This window comes from Cyprinodon variegatus, unplaced genomic scaffold, assembly GCF_000732505.1.
Source record: "Cyprinodon variegatus isolate N-32 unplaced genomic scaffold, C_variegatus-1.0 Scaffold68, whole genome shotgun sequence".
Lineage (NCBI taxonomy): Eukaryota > Metazoa > Chordata > Actinopteri > Cyprinodontiformes > Cyprinodontidae > Cyprinodon > Cyprinodon variegatus.
Genome location: NW_015150521.1, coordinates 1807901 through 1822108, shown reverse-complemented (window position 1 = coordinate 1822108; position 14208 = coordinate 1807901). Strand labels below are relative to the sequence as shown.

At 40.6% G+C, this 14208-nt stretch overlaps 1 protein-coding gene across 1 annotated transcript in view; it reads right to left on the bottom strand.

The window, feature by feature from the left end:
• Positions 1-8526: 8526 nt before the first annotated feature.
• Positions 8527-14208, bottom strand: part of LOC107083052 (myosin heavy chain, fast skeletal muscle) — an 11191-nt gene continuing 5509 nt past the window's right edge. Inside the window, exons 16-36 of the mRNA XM_015371993.1 lie at positions 14187-14200; positions 13884-14139; positions 13434-13676; positions 13144-13320; positions 12902-13047; positions 12730-12820; positions 12244-12633; positions 12031-12157; positions 11827-11945; positions 11503-11699; positions 11236-11419; positions 10994-11159; positions 10759-10883; positions 10347-10655; positions 10064-10267; positions 9850-9975; positions 9581-9751; positions 9287-9391; positions 9082-9177; positions 8841-8972; positions 8527-8653 (exon numbers count right to left, since the gene is read on the bottom strand). Coding sequence (XP_015227479.1) covers positions 8636-8653; positions 8841-8972; positions 9082-9177; positions 9287-9391; positions 9581-9751; positions 9850-9975; positions 10064-10267; positions 10347-10655; positions 10759-10883; positions 10994-11159; positions 11236-11419; positions 11503-11699; positions 11827-11945; positions 12031-12157; positions 12244-12633; positions 12730-12820; positions 12902-13047; positions 13144-13320; positions 13434-13676; positions 13884-14139; positions 14187-14200 — 3396 coding nt within the window. The 3' untranslated portion in view covers positions 8527-8635. The remainder of the gene's footprint in view (positions 8654-8840; positions 8973-9081; positions 9178-9286; positions 9392-9580; positions 9752-9849; positions 9976-10063; positions 10268-10346; positions 10656-10758; positions 10884-10993; positions 11160-11235; positions 11420-11502; positions 11700-11826; positions 11946-12030; positions 12158-12243; positions 12634-12729; positions 12821-12901; positions 13048-13143; positions 13321-13433; positions 13677-13883; positions 14140-14186; positions 14201-14208) is intronic.

The following is a 14208-nucleotide window of genomic DNA, read 5'->3' as shown; positions in this document are numbered from 1 at the left end:
AAATGGACAAATATTTTTGCCAATATAGTGTATTTGTATTTTTTGCTTGTCTTTGCACCTTCTGATCTGCTATGAAAGTTAAATTGACCAGGAGCTTCACACTGACTGAAACCTGCTAATGATCTTTTTTTCCTAAACCCAGAGACAGAGGTGGGCTTGTCAACCGTGGTTCCTGCTGGTGGCAACTCTCACAATATCAAATTAATATAGTAAATAAGTTCTGAATTATTTTCATTAAAGTAATCTATGGGTCAGTTTTTTCACACAGCCAATGAGCTACAGAGAAAGAAACAGTGGCATTAGTGAAAACATTTGATGTGTATTTGGGTTCTGGTGTGCCAAGGCCTGGTATCTTTAAGGACCCCAATCCATTAACTATTTTGAATTATCTGCATTGCCCAAATTGTTTAGATAGCAATTGTTTCTACAGTTCTACTGGCACGATATTTGCATTTTTTTTTTCTTTATATTTTCCTTCATAAATAGCTTCCAAGTGGTACCAGGTTGCTAAATTAGGAGATTTAACAACAAGGTGGAAGAGAGTGGCATCACAGCAGGTATACTTTTCAGTGTACTGTATTTTGTAAATGTTAAAAGTAAAACTGTTTCATATTGTATTGAAATCCTTTTGGAATTTTTTACTTTAAGTGGTAGCCTTTAATTTGAAGTTTAAGTTGATCTAACGTAGATGATTATGGCTTACTGTTAAGGCAGAACTGTGTAACTTTTACCCGCTATGGATTAAAACTGCTTTAAGACTCAGACTGGCTCCCTTGGTCTACTTGGGTCCCTAGGTCTCATGAGATGGATGGAAGGCTCATAATTTGAAACACTTGATGCCACTGATATCACAGGGAGAGCTCTTCATGCAAAGCAGTCCGGGATATAGCTCCTCGTCTAGTGAACATGGTTAATCACTAGTTTTCAAGGTGCATTGTGAGAAATTTCAAGTCCATCACTTTTTCATCCACTAGACTTTTAGACACTCCTCAAAAAAGGGTGTAACCACTATATATTATATAGTGATAAGGGCGTAAATTAAGACACAGCCTAACAGAAGGATTTTTAAGACTATTCTCTGAGTTACAAGGAGCCAGTCTAAGGACTTCAGAACCAGGCTGATGTGTTCTACTTTCTTAGTTCTTGTGAGAACAGGTGCAGCAGCGTTTTGGATCAGCTGCAGTTGTCTGATGGACGTTTTATGCAAACCCATGAAGACACTGTTGCAGCAATCAATTCTACTCACAATAAATCCATGAATGAGTTTTTCTTTATCCTGCTTGGACTTTAGTCCTTTAATCCTGGAAATGTTCTTCAGTTAATAAAAGACTGACTTGGTAACTGCCTGTATGTGCCTATGAAGGTTCAGGTCTGAGTCCATCATGACACCAAGATTTTGGCCATAATCAGTGGTTTCTAGCTGTAGTAGCTGAAGCTGTGAGCTAACTCTTGATCTCTCCTCTTTTGATCTGAAGACTATTACCTCGGTTTTCTTTTTTTTTCAGTTGCAGAAAATCATGATGCATCAACATGTTGATATGTTTTAAGCATGTAGTCAGCACCCTGATGGGTTCAAATTCACCTGGTGACATTGTGATGTAAAGCTGTGTGTCGTCTGCGTCACAATCTCAGCACTGATGCCTGGTCTGATTACTCATTTCACATACCTGCTTAACTCCACCCATTTTTTGTTATCCTTCATCTGATCCACCTGCATTAGCCTATATGTAACCAGCCTTCAGACCAGTCATCAGTGCCAGATTATTCAAGCCAATTGGTGAGTCTTATTCTAGCTTACCTGTATTCTGATTACCTGATTGTGACCAGTTCTGCTTCTCGACCTCTGAGCCTGCCTGTCCATGTATTATCTGTTTGCCTGACCTGTGTTCTGACTCCTGCTGGATTTCTGCCTGTTTGTTTACCATACCTGTAACTGACCCGACTCCATCCTGGATTCTCCCTCTGCAGTTCACTGTATGTCTGACCTCCTGACTCTGGCCACTGAGCTCGGCATCAGCTTTGGCTTTGCCCTCTGGATTACTCTGCCTACATTCTTCTGCTCAGTTCTGATCTCCTGCCTGTCCACCGACCACCAAGACATCAGCATCTGGGAAATCTGTGCTGCTACGCGCCATGTTTGCAACTGACCAGCTGGAACCAATCTCATTCTCTGGGCTCGAACTGTTTAGTTTATTCAATGGTTCAAGTCCTGGTTCCTGGCGGCCAGTGGAGTGAGATGGTTTTTCATGTCTGTCTTGTCTTCTGATTGTGTCCTGGTCCTTCTCCACAGAGCCCTCAGGGCTTTGGCTCGGAATGCGGAGAGGGTCAGTTTTATTCCTGTAAGCCTGGCTTTAAAGTTTCCTGCAGAAATCCAGGGACCACGTCTTGTCTCTATCCCCTCAACCATTGAGCCTGCCCGTTTGCATCTGAGCCTGCCTGTCTACATCTGTGCATGTCTGCTGGGGCACGCTTCTGGACCCGTCGTATTCTGGACTCTGAACCTGCCGGAACGCTCTGTGGATTCAAATCTGGATCCTTCTGTTCCTGTTTAGGTCAGAACTTCTGATCAGCTGTGGGCTCTTGGATTCCTAGTCTGTTCCTGCCTGCTCTGTTTTCCCCTGACTTGGATCGGCTTCCAGCTTGTTCTCCAAGGCTGCAGCATCTGAAACACTCTGGGCTGCACCAGCCCATCCGCTGGATCTCACCTCTTTCAAAGAGGATGGACTGAACTGTCAAACCAGGTAAGTGACCCAAAAGGATAATCATCTGGTGTCAGATGATCGTAGTCTCTTACTTGTGTTTCTCCCTTAAGAGTGTCCATTATTGGGTGGTTCCCCGCCCCCTCCTGCAGTCGCCATGAGCTGCAGCTCCACAGCCCCATGCTTTTCTTCTGTTCTGTTTTTGTTAATAAATGTTTTAAACATTCCTACTGACTGTCTCACCTTGAATACTGGGTCCATCTGTTCTGTTCATGACAAAACCTGTGCCATTGACATCAAGGAGTAGACCAATAAAACTGTGCAGGACCTTCAGTAGTGTTTGGACTACACTTAATGGGATTCTTTTAGGACTGCTTCCAACAGCCTGGATGAGGCTGTGAAATCCTACATCAGCTTCTGTGAGGACAGCTGTATCACAGCTCTTAACAGGGTAAATTATAACAACGGTAAACCCTGTTTTGCATCCAAACTCACACAACTAACATTGACAAATGTGGGAGAAATTAAAAACATATAGACTTGAAGTTGTTTCGGTCATTAATGTATAGTTTTATCAAGGAGGTATAGAGAAGCTAAAAGACTGTCCACAGATAAACTTAAAGACCAGTTCTCTGCTAATAATTCCTTACCTGTCTGAACCTACTTCAGACAGATCACTAACTATACACCCAGCATCCCCTACTCAATTAATGACTCAAAATGAGTTAAACCAGTTCTACTGCCTATTTGGGAGTCAGTCAGTCAGTCACCATCCACTTTGACTACTCAATTCAGTCTCAGCCGTAGTACAACATTTTCTCCCCTTTCTACTCAGAGTAGGCCAGCTCCACCCACTCCCTCCATTTCACAGAAGGAAGTCAATAGACAGTTTAACAGGCAGAAACTCTGCAAATCAGTTTGGCTGGATTGTGTTCCCCCATCCACCATACAGTAATTTGCCGATCAGCTGTCCCTAGTGTTCACAGAAAAGTCTGAAACATAACCAGAGACATGCCATGTGGCAGCCTGCTTCAAAGCATCTACCATAATCCCAATCCCTAAAAAACAAGTACCAAAAAAAAACTAAATGACTTCAAACCTGTTGGTCTGGCCTCTATCGTAACAAAACCTTATAAGTACCTTGTGCTTACCTTAAATTCATTTAAGTTCATCACACATTTGGCTACAGAGCCAACAGTTCTGTGAAAAACAGGTCTGTGGATAATGCAATAAACATGGCCCTTTTCTAAATCCCACAGGAGGTTCTAGGTTGAGTGACACAACAATCTGGACAGCTACTGTACAATGGTGTAGGTATTGGTATATTATTACTATAATACTATGTGAAGGTTCCTCAAAAAGAGTATCTCTCCTAAGTAGTTGTATTTCTTTGAGCGTTTTTGATGTTTTATCTTTATTTATGCAAAGTAGTTTTGATAAGTTAAAGTTACAATTACCAAAGCAAGGTAAGGAGCAGAGAATACAATTGCAAAGCAATTACATTTTTATGCCACATGCATTGCATGAAGGCACTCATGATTCTAAACCTATACTATACTATACTATACCGATACTTTTTTTCTCTTCCTTGTTTAGGATAAATATATATATATATATATATATATATATATATATATATATATATATATATATATATATATATATATATATATATATACGCTACCGTTCAAAAGTTTGGGGTCATATTGAAATGTCCTTATTTTTGAAGGAAAAGCACCGTATTTTTCAATGAAGATAACTTTAAACTAGTCTTAACTTTAAAGAAATACACTCTATACATTGCTAATGTGGTAAATGACTACTCTAGCTGCAAATGTCTGGTTTTTGTTGCAATTTCTACATAGGTGTATAGAGGCCCATTTCCAGCAACAATCACTCCAGTGTTCTAATGGTACAATGTGTTTGCTCATTGGCTCAGAAGGCTAATTGATGATTAGAAAACCCTTGTGCAATCATGTTCACACAACTGAAAACAGTTTAGCTCATTACAGAAGCTACAAAACTGACCTTCCTTTGAGCAGATTGAGTTTCTGGAGCATCACATTTGTGGTGTCAATTAAATGCTCAAAATGGCCATAAAAAGAGAACTTTCATCTGAAACTCGACAGTCTATTCTTGTTCTTAGAAATGAAGACTATTCCATGCGAGAAATTGCTAAGAAATTGAAGATTTCCTTTAACGGTGTGTACTACTCCCTTCAGAGGACAGAAGTGGGAGGCCGCGTTGCACAACTGAGCAAGAAGATAAGTACATTAGAGTCTCTAGTTTGAGAAACAGATGCCTCACAGGTCCCGAACTGGCATCTTCATTAAATAGTACCCGCAAAACACCAGTGTCAACATCTACAGTTAAGAGGCAGCTGTGGGATTCTGGGCTTCAGGGCAGAGTGGCAAAGAAAAAGCCATATCTGAGATTGGCCAATAAAAGAAAAAGATTAAGATGGGCAAAAGAACACAGACATTGGACAGAGGAAGACTGGAAAAAAGTGTTGTGGACGGATGAATCCAAGTTTGAGGTGTTTGGATCACAAAGAAAGTTTGTGAGACGCAGAACAAATGAAAAGATGCTGGAAGAATGCCTGACGCCATCTGTTAAGCGTGGTGGAGGTAATGTGATGGTGTTGGGGTTGCTTTGGTTCTGGTAAGGTGGAGATTTGTACAGGGTAATAGGGATTCTGAATAAGGAAGGCTATCATTCCATTTTGCAACGTCATGCCAAACCCAGTGGACAGCGCTTGATTGGAGCCAATTTCATCCTACAACAGGACAATGACCCTAAACACACTCCAAATTGTACAAGTACTATTAAGAGCAGAAGCAGGCAGCTGGTATTCGGTATCGGTAATGGAGTAGCCAGCGCAGTCACCAGATATGAACCCCATTGAGCTGTTGTGGGAGCAGCTTGACCTTATGGTACGCTAGAAGTGCCCATCCAACCAATCCAACTTGTGGGAGCTGCTTCTGGAAGCGTGGGTTGCAATTTCTCCAGATTACCTCAACAAATTAACAGCTAGAATGCCAAAGGTCTGCAATGCTGTAATTGCTGCAAATGGAGAATTGTTTGACGAAAGCAAAGTTTGATGTAAAAAATATATTATTTCAAATACAAATCATTATTTCTAACCTTGTCAATGTCTTGACTATTTTCTATTCATCTAACAACGTACGGTAGTGAATAAGTGTGACTTTTCAGGAAAACACAAAATTGTTTGGGTGACCCCAAATTTTTGAATGATAGTGTATATATATATATATATATATATATATATATATATATATATATATATATATATATATATATATATATATACAAGTAGTCAGTGTTGTGCCTGAACGCGTTCATTGAACGAAAGTTCATGAACTCGTTCATATTTTGGGCGAACGTGAACTGAACGTACTGTATTACTGCCTGATGAATGTTATTGTAAACTCGTTCGCTCTCTCAGTTCAACTTTGTTCAATAGGTTGCCAGATTTCTATAGAGCCCTCCAGGCGAAACCCCAGCTAAATCACACCGTAAACAAGCCTTAATATGTAGCGGGAAAAACACCCAATCTGGCAACACCAGCTACCAGTGTCGTAGCCTACAGCCGCGTGCGTCATCGAAACAAAATGCAGCTTGGAAGCCACAGCAGCATGGAGGCGACCGTGGAGGTAGCAAAGCAGCAGTATGATCACTTAAAACAGTTTTATGACCAGGTGGTCGGTGAGGATGATGGCAACAATCTTACATTTCTCTGCAAACTTTGCCCGCCAGCTTTCAGTAAAAAAATCCACACTTAAACCTGCCTGGTATAATTTTCCAGGATTCCAGTATTCCTTTTTAGTATGTACTGAAATGAAATTTCANTGGGGAAATGCTGTCCTCTCAATGCTAATGTAAACCCTGGTTGGATTAGGAATTAAAAACTAGATATGAAGATGAAATCTGATGCACAGTTTCAGTGTTACAACTGATAAAATAATTGCTGTCTGTGGTTCTACAGTAGGCTATGGTGTAATTGAGCAATATATGAAAAAAAAAGAACTATGAACTAGTTCATTTTTTTTTTTTACTGTGAACTTAGTTCAAAATTTTGAATTATGAACTGAACTAATTCATTTTAAAATTTGTGAACTGAACTTTGAACTAGTTCACATAAGAGAACTTTCCCAACACTGCAAGTCGTCCGACTTGGTTTGACTCCTCACTGGGTGAGGAGAAAAATACCAGTGTGGGTCCTTAGGCAAGACCCTTTGCGCTGCCTATCGGCGGATAGATAGCTCAAGTGGAGCAAAATTGATGACAAATCAAAGAGGCAGATAATATGAATGACATCAAAAGAGCCCAGAAAACTTCTCAAGATAAAAAATAAACTTCAAAGACCATCAGTATCAGACCACATCATCAGTCATTGATTTAGCCAAACCAGACTTAATGGAGATGAATAAGAAGGACACCATAGTTAAAAACAAACAATGTGAAACATGGAGGAGGCTGTGTAATGCTCTAAGGCTGCTTTGCTTCATCTGGTACATATCTGCAGGGTAATATTAAATCTCAAGATTATCAAGGCATTTTAGATAGAAATGTGATGCCCAGTTTCACAGTTTACCAGTCCTGCAACAGTGTAATGGCCAAAACCAAACAGCTTAAGACACCCAAGAATTGATAAGATTAAAACAGACTATTCTGAAATTGCCCTCTGTGAGCCCTGACCTAAATCCTATTGAGCATCTTTGGAGAGAGCTGAAACATGTCCTCTGGAAAAGGCATCTTTCAAACCTTAGACAACCAGAGCAATTAGCTCATAATGAGTGGACAAAAACAGCACTTTGTTTGCAGTGATTGCCTCAAAAGTTGTTGCAACAAAATGTTAAGGTAAGGGTACCATTATTTTTTCCCAAGCATGTTTCATGAGTTTATTTAATTCAAGTCACTCTATTGAAGCATGGTTAAAAAGCAATTTCGTTCATTAATTCAGTTTCATCTATATCATTTTAAGTGTACAAATAATTCTTTACACTGTTTAAGTTTAACTTAGTTGGTCTTAGATGGCTTTTCACATTTCATGGAAGATTGTCAGAAGTTCAGGGTTTTTTCTTAGAAAGGGTGGGGTACATAAGCAAAAGGGAAAAGTGGAGTCATGCGGCAGCTGTCTTAAGTTTGGCAAATGATCCCCAGACAGCAGTGTCAATGGCATGCTCTGTTGCCATGCCTCCAGCCATCTTTTTTGCCTTCTTATTGCTTTTGTCCATTTGTGGGATTGATTTTCTTAAGGACAGGGTCTGTTTATTTGCTGGTTGACTTTTATCTTGTGTATAAACAATGTATACGTTATGGTATAAAGGTTTGTAGGCTCATGGATGACAATTTTGACACTGGTTAATCAACAGTCTTCTAAGTTTTCTACAAGGTAAATGTATTCTGGGTTATATTCATCCTTCTTGTAGTTTTAGTTATTCTTTTATTCAACTTTATATTACTCTTAAGGAAGTTTCAGAACTTCTAAAACTTAGAAAAGAAAACTTAGAAAGCTGAAAGATAGCAATTATTTGTCAGGGTGCCTTGGAATAAATTTTTCTTCTGTTTGTTCCTTAGAAGATCTAGGACAGGCAAATCCCCAAATATAAATATATATACAGTATATATTCAACTAATTCCAAAGTTTTGCAAAACTAAAAAGTGATATAGGACATTTGCTGTCATACATATTTTTTAAATTGAATGAGTAAACAAACATACAATTTGACCATCCTATTATTGATTAGTCAGATTTGCTGCTTGCTGTACTATGATTTGTTTAATAAAGGAAAACACTCACAAATTTCTCAGATATCATTGTGCTTTGTTTTATTTGAATGTTAAAGTGAAAAAATAATTCAACAGATTTTTCATATTTTATGAACTCTGTTGAAAATCCAAGCTTGGGTCTCTTATTCAGCAGAATCACCCTGAAAAACAGAACAAAAAAGGAACATGGAATAGTTATAAGAGTCTGGGCTTGTTAAGAAAAGAATTGATACAATTTACTCCAATTGTGAAATAAATTGAGTTAACTGAGTTAATTAACTAAGTTAAAACAATAATGCTTTTAGATTGCAATTGCATAGTTTATTTTTTTTAATTCTAATATGTTACCTTTCCGGTGTCACGGCTCTTTGCTCGAAGTTTGTTGACCTGCGATTCAGCGATGTCAGCGCGCTCCTGAGCTTCTTCCATCTCATGTTGTACCTTCCTGAGCCTAGACATGTGAGTGTTGGCCTGCTCCTCCTGAGAGTTTTCAGATTACAATCAGTTTATTTTCAATTCAATGCAAACTTAGGGAGTTGTAATGGTTTAACTTAAAGGGAACAACATTTGGATCTACAATTTCACTTACCGCCTCCTCAGCCTGTCTCTTGTAAGCCTTGACTTTAAGCTGCAGCTTGTCCACAAGGTCCTGTAGTCTTGCCAAATTTTTTTTGTCCTCCTCAGTCTACAGTAGAGTAGTTGTCAAGAGTTATGTTAACAACATAAATTAAGACAAAATAGAAATACACTTCATACAATAGTTAGTTCAAATGTTGTACATATAGAGTTATCACCTGGTAGGTCAGCTCTTTCACTCTCCTTTCATATTTGCGGACTCCCTTTACAGCATCAGCTCCACGTCTCTGCTCGGCTTCAACTTCACTTTCCAGTTCACGCACCTGCAATGAATAATAAATATGAACACATTTACTAAGAAAAATGTAATGTGAAAATGCAAAGTGTTTTCACTGCACTCAAAGTTCCCCTTTCACAACGATCATAGTTCCTTACTGATGTTGATCAAATAGCTTGTTTTTGAAAGTTCCTTTTTTAAAATGTAAATATTAATCAGCTATTACAGTTCATACCCTCTGCTCCAGTTTCTGGAGCTGCTTCTTGCCACCCTTCATGGCGAGGTTCTCAGCCTCATCCAGGCGATGCTGCAGGTCCTTGACTGTGACCTCCAGGTTCTTCTTCATCCTCTCCAGGTGCGCACTGGTGTCTTGCTCCTTCTTCAGCTCCTCAGCCATCATGGCAGCCTGAAATGATGGGTATTTTGAACAGCAATTTTATAATCTTGGAAAATTATAGTACTTTTGTTTTAAAAGATTGTGTTTTAACTAAAATACAAACTGACATCAGTGATGGCCTTCTTGGCCTTCTCCTCTGCGTTTCTTGCTTCCTGAACAGCATCGTCCACCTCACCCTGGACCTGGACCAGATCAGCCTCGAGTTTCTTCTTGGTGTTCAGAAGGCTGGTGTTCTGAAAATTCATTAGGATAATACATTTTAGATGCATAAGTTGCATAATTTTGAGAGCCTTGACTTCTTGTTAACCACTGAAGCTCAACCTGAGAGTGAAGCAATCCGACACGCTCACTGGCATCGACCAACTCCTGCTCAGCCACTTTGCGTGCTCTCTCTGTCTGCTCCAGAGCAGCTCTCAGCTCCTCAATCTCAGCCACCATTAGTCCGTTCCTGCGCTCCACCATGGCTACCTGCTCCTTCATGTCCTCCTGTCCCCTGAGGGCATCATCAAGGTGCAGTTGTGCGTCCTAACAACAAAAATATTAATTTCAGAAATGTGGTTGTCTTGCTCCCTATGTTTAAACTGTGCTTTACCACCAAACTCACCTTGAGTTGTCCCTGGACGTTCCTCAGTTGTTTCTGGGCCTCAGCAGCCTGCCTGTTGGCATGGCTCAGCTGAACCTCCATCTCGTTCAGATCTCCCTCCATCTTCTTCTTGACTCTCAGGGCATCATTTCTGCTTCTGACCTCAGAATCCAGAGTGCTCTGCATGGAATCAATGACTCTCTGGCTGTTTCTCTTGATCTGCTCCATTTCCTCATCCTTCTCTGCCAGCTTCCTGTCAATCTCACTCTTGACCTGGTTGAGCTCCAGCTGGACCCGGAGAATCTTGGACTCTTCATGTTCCAGAGTGCCCTTAAAGGATTAAATATTGCAAAGTTTTATGAACATGCACACATATAATAAATAAAGTATTGATTTCTTGAAATTATTTATTAACTTGTAATAAAAATATTACCTCAGCTTCCTCAAGTGCAGCCTGAATTTCAGCCTTCTCAGTCTCCACAGTCTTTTTAGCTTTCTCCAGCTCATGGATGTTCTTTCCAGTCTCACCAATCTGTTCCGTAAGATCTGAGATCTCCTCTGAATGAAAAAAAAAAAAATAATAAAGTCAAAAACATGATCTGCTATGGTCTTGCTGTGACAATATTTTCTGTTGCCCCATGACAGGTGCAGATTTCAGAATGACGTACGCTGCAGATTCTTGTTCTCCCTCTTCATGGTCTCTAGATGATCCAGAGCCTCCTCATAGGAGTTCTTCATCTTGAACAGCTCAGTGCTCAGAGAGCGGGCCTCCTTCTGGGCTCCTTCCAGCTCAGCCTGGCTCTCCTCGTACTTCTGCTTCCACTCTGCCAGGACCTGGAAATGTAAAAATGAATTAAAACCTGTTTTTTTTTTTTTGCACAAATATGCTTGTCCTGAAGAAATACTGTACTTTGTCAAAGTTCCTCTGCTTCTTGTCGAGGTTGGCAGCAAGAGAATTGGCTCTCTCCACATCAATCATCAGGTCCTCCACTTCACCCTGGAGCCTCTGCTTGGTCTTCTCCAAAGAGGCACACTTGGAGTTCACAGCCTCGATGGACTCCTCAGCCTCCTGCAAGCGCTGGGCAAGCTTTTTCCTGTAGTGAAAATGTGTTAATTGGTAGAGATAGAAAATAACGATGACATGTTGCTTCATCAATAAAACTGTATTTTGACTCACTTGGCCTCCTCCAGCTCCTCGGTGCGCTGGATGGCATCAGTCTCATATTTGGATCTCCACTGAGCCACCTCACTGTTAGCCTTAGACATGCCTCTCTGCAGCTCAGCCTTGGCCTCCTGCTCTTCCTCAAACTGCTCTCTGAGCAGATCACAGTCATGGCGGGCTGACTGAACAGCATGGGCCAGGGCGTTCTTGGCCTGTAAAACACAAGGTATTTCAGTTAACTTCCTATAGAGTATGAAGTATTTCTTAAGAAGAAAACAATTAATTTTAAGCCAACAACTGATATCCTTAAAGGAAAACAATTGATAAATATTTTCATACCTTGACTTCCTCCTCAATTTGTCTCTTGAGCTCCTCAATCTGCTGAGTGAAAGCCTGCTTGCCTCTTGTCAGCTGAGAAACAAGAGCTTCTTTCTCCTCAAGCTGGCGACCAAATTCACCTATGAAATGTAAGAATGTATTTATTGCATACATCTTAACACAAGTAAGAGATTAAATCAGTAATTTTAACATTTGGAGCCTTACCATTCTCTGTCTGGAGTCTTGCTTTCTGTGCATTAATGTCATTCAGCTGGCGGACATTCTCATCATTCTTAGCTTTGATTTCACTCAGTTGGTCCTCAAGAGTCCTGCACATTTTCTCCAAGTTGCCCTGAAATTATCAGAGACTGGTTTAAATGTACTCAGGAGTCAACAATTGAATGTATGAGCATAGCAAAATAGGAAATAGCCTCTCACCTTTGCCTTGGCAACAGCCTCCATGTTGCTGGACAGATCATCAATCTCCATCTTGTACTCGCTCTTCTCCTTCTCCAGCTTCTGCTTGACACGCTGCAGATTGTCGATCTGCTCTCCAAGCTCAGCAACGCTGTCGGCCTGCTTCTTGCGAAGAGCTGCTGCAGTAGCTTCATGCTGCAGAGTGGCTTCCTCAAGATCACGGCGCAGCTTCTGGAATTCAGCCTCACGCTTCTTGTTCATCTCAATCTGAGCAGCTGTGGCTCCACCAGCCTCCTCAAGCCTCTCACTGATCTCCTCAAGCTCCCTGGAGAGGTCAGCTCTCTGCTTCTCTACTTTAGCCCTAGCAGCTCTCTCAGCCTCAATCTCCTCTTCCAGCTCCTCAATGCGGGCCTAGAATTCAAGGGGAATGGAAGTAATAGCAAGATCATTAGATAAAAAAGATGAAAAACAATTCAGCCAAGTGCAATTAAAGAGAATCTTTCTCACCTGGAGTTCCTTGATCTTCTTCTGCAGCTGAGCTCCAAGGGACTGTTCATCCTCAATCTTGCTAAGGAGTTGGCTGATTTCAAAGTCCTTCCTGTAATTCATGAAATAATGTCAAGTTTAAGCGGGTGCTCATTTTCAAGAGTTTTCTTAACAAAAGAAAGTCAACATTTACTTCTTGATCTTCTCCTCAGACTGCTGCTTGTCATTCTCTAGATCCATGATGGATTCCTGAGCCAGTTTCAGATCTCCTTCAAGCTTTCTCTTGGCTCTCTCAAGGTCCATACGGAGCTTCTTCTCTTGCTCCAGAGATCCCTCAAGCTATAGAATATAAATTAGATTCAGTTTGAACAACTGATATAAATATCAATAAATGCCTTTCACCAAAATACAAAGTCAAATAAACAGTTTTCTTACATCGTCCACTTGCTGCTCCAGCTTTGTCTTGGCCTTGGTCAGAGTGTTGACTTTGTCTTCCTCTGCCTGGAGGTCATCCAGTGTTTGCTGATGGGCCTCTTGGAGGGCTTTCTTCTCCTTGGTCAGCTTGGCAATGGCCTCATCCTGAGTAGCCATCTCTTCTGTCAGGTTTTTCACCTAAAGTTTGTGGAAATGTAGATTCACAGTTTTACATAGAGATAATGCTGTAAAGTGCCACATTAGTTTTTCAATGGTGTTTAACTTTGTGTAAGTTTCTATTTGATATGAACCTTGTTTTCAGTGGCATGTTTCTCCTTTTCCACTTTAGCCAAGGTGAGCTCTAGATCATCAATGTCCTTCTTCAGCTCAGAGCATTCATCCTCCAGCTTCCTCTTCTTGGCAGTCAGCTCAGCATTGATTTCCTCTTCATCCTCCAGTCTCTCAGTTGTCTCTTTGAGTTTGGCCTCAAGCTGGATCTTGCTCTTAATCAGCCCTTCACACCTTTCCTCAGCATCTCCAAGGCTCTCAACTTCCTACAGGGTGTTGTTAGTAGAAAAGGCATTTACCACTATGGTGATGATTCTGAAGTGTTTTGAATTTAGAAGCATCAAGCTTTCATTTAAGTGTACTCAACATCAATTACAATATCATAATGAGCTCTCCTGGTATAGCAGTCTATCTTGGTTAATGACTGATTTATGTAAATAGATGTGGCTTTTGTGAATGGTTTTCCTACTTACTGCAGCAACTTGGAGCTGCAAGTCATTCTTCTCCTGGAGCAAGGACACCATTTTCTCCTCTAGTTCCTTCTTCTTGGCCAAAGCAGCAGCCAGGTCTGATTGCATCTTCTCATAGTTCTCCTTCATCTGCATCAACTCCTTCTCAGTCTCAGCGCTCTTCAGCAGAGGCTTGATCTTGAAGTACAGGTTCATCCATGGCCAGTTCTTCACATTCATGAATGATCGGATGTTGTACTGGATGGTATAGATAGACTCTCTGAGAGAAAAGTCCAATAAAAAGAGAACATTTTACTTTAAAGCAACTCTAAAGAATTGCCCTCTAGTT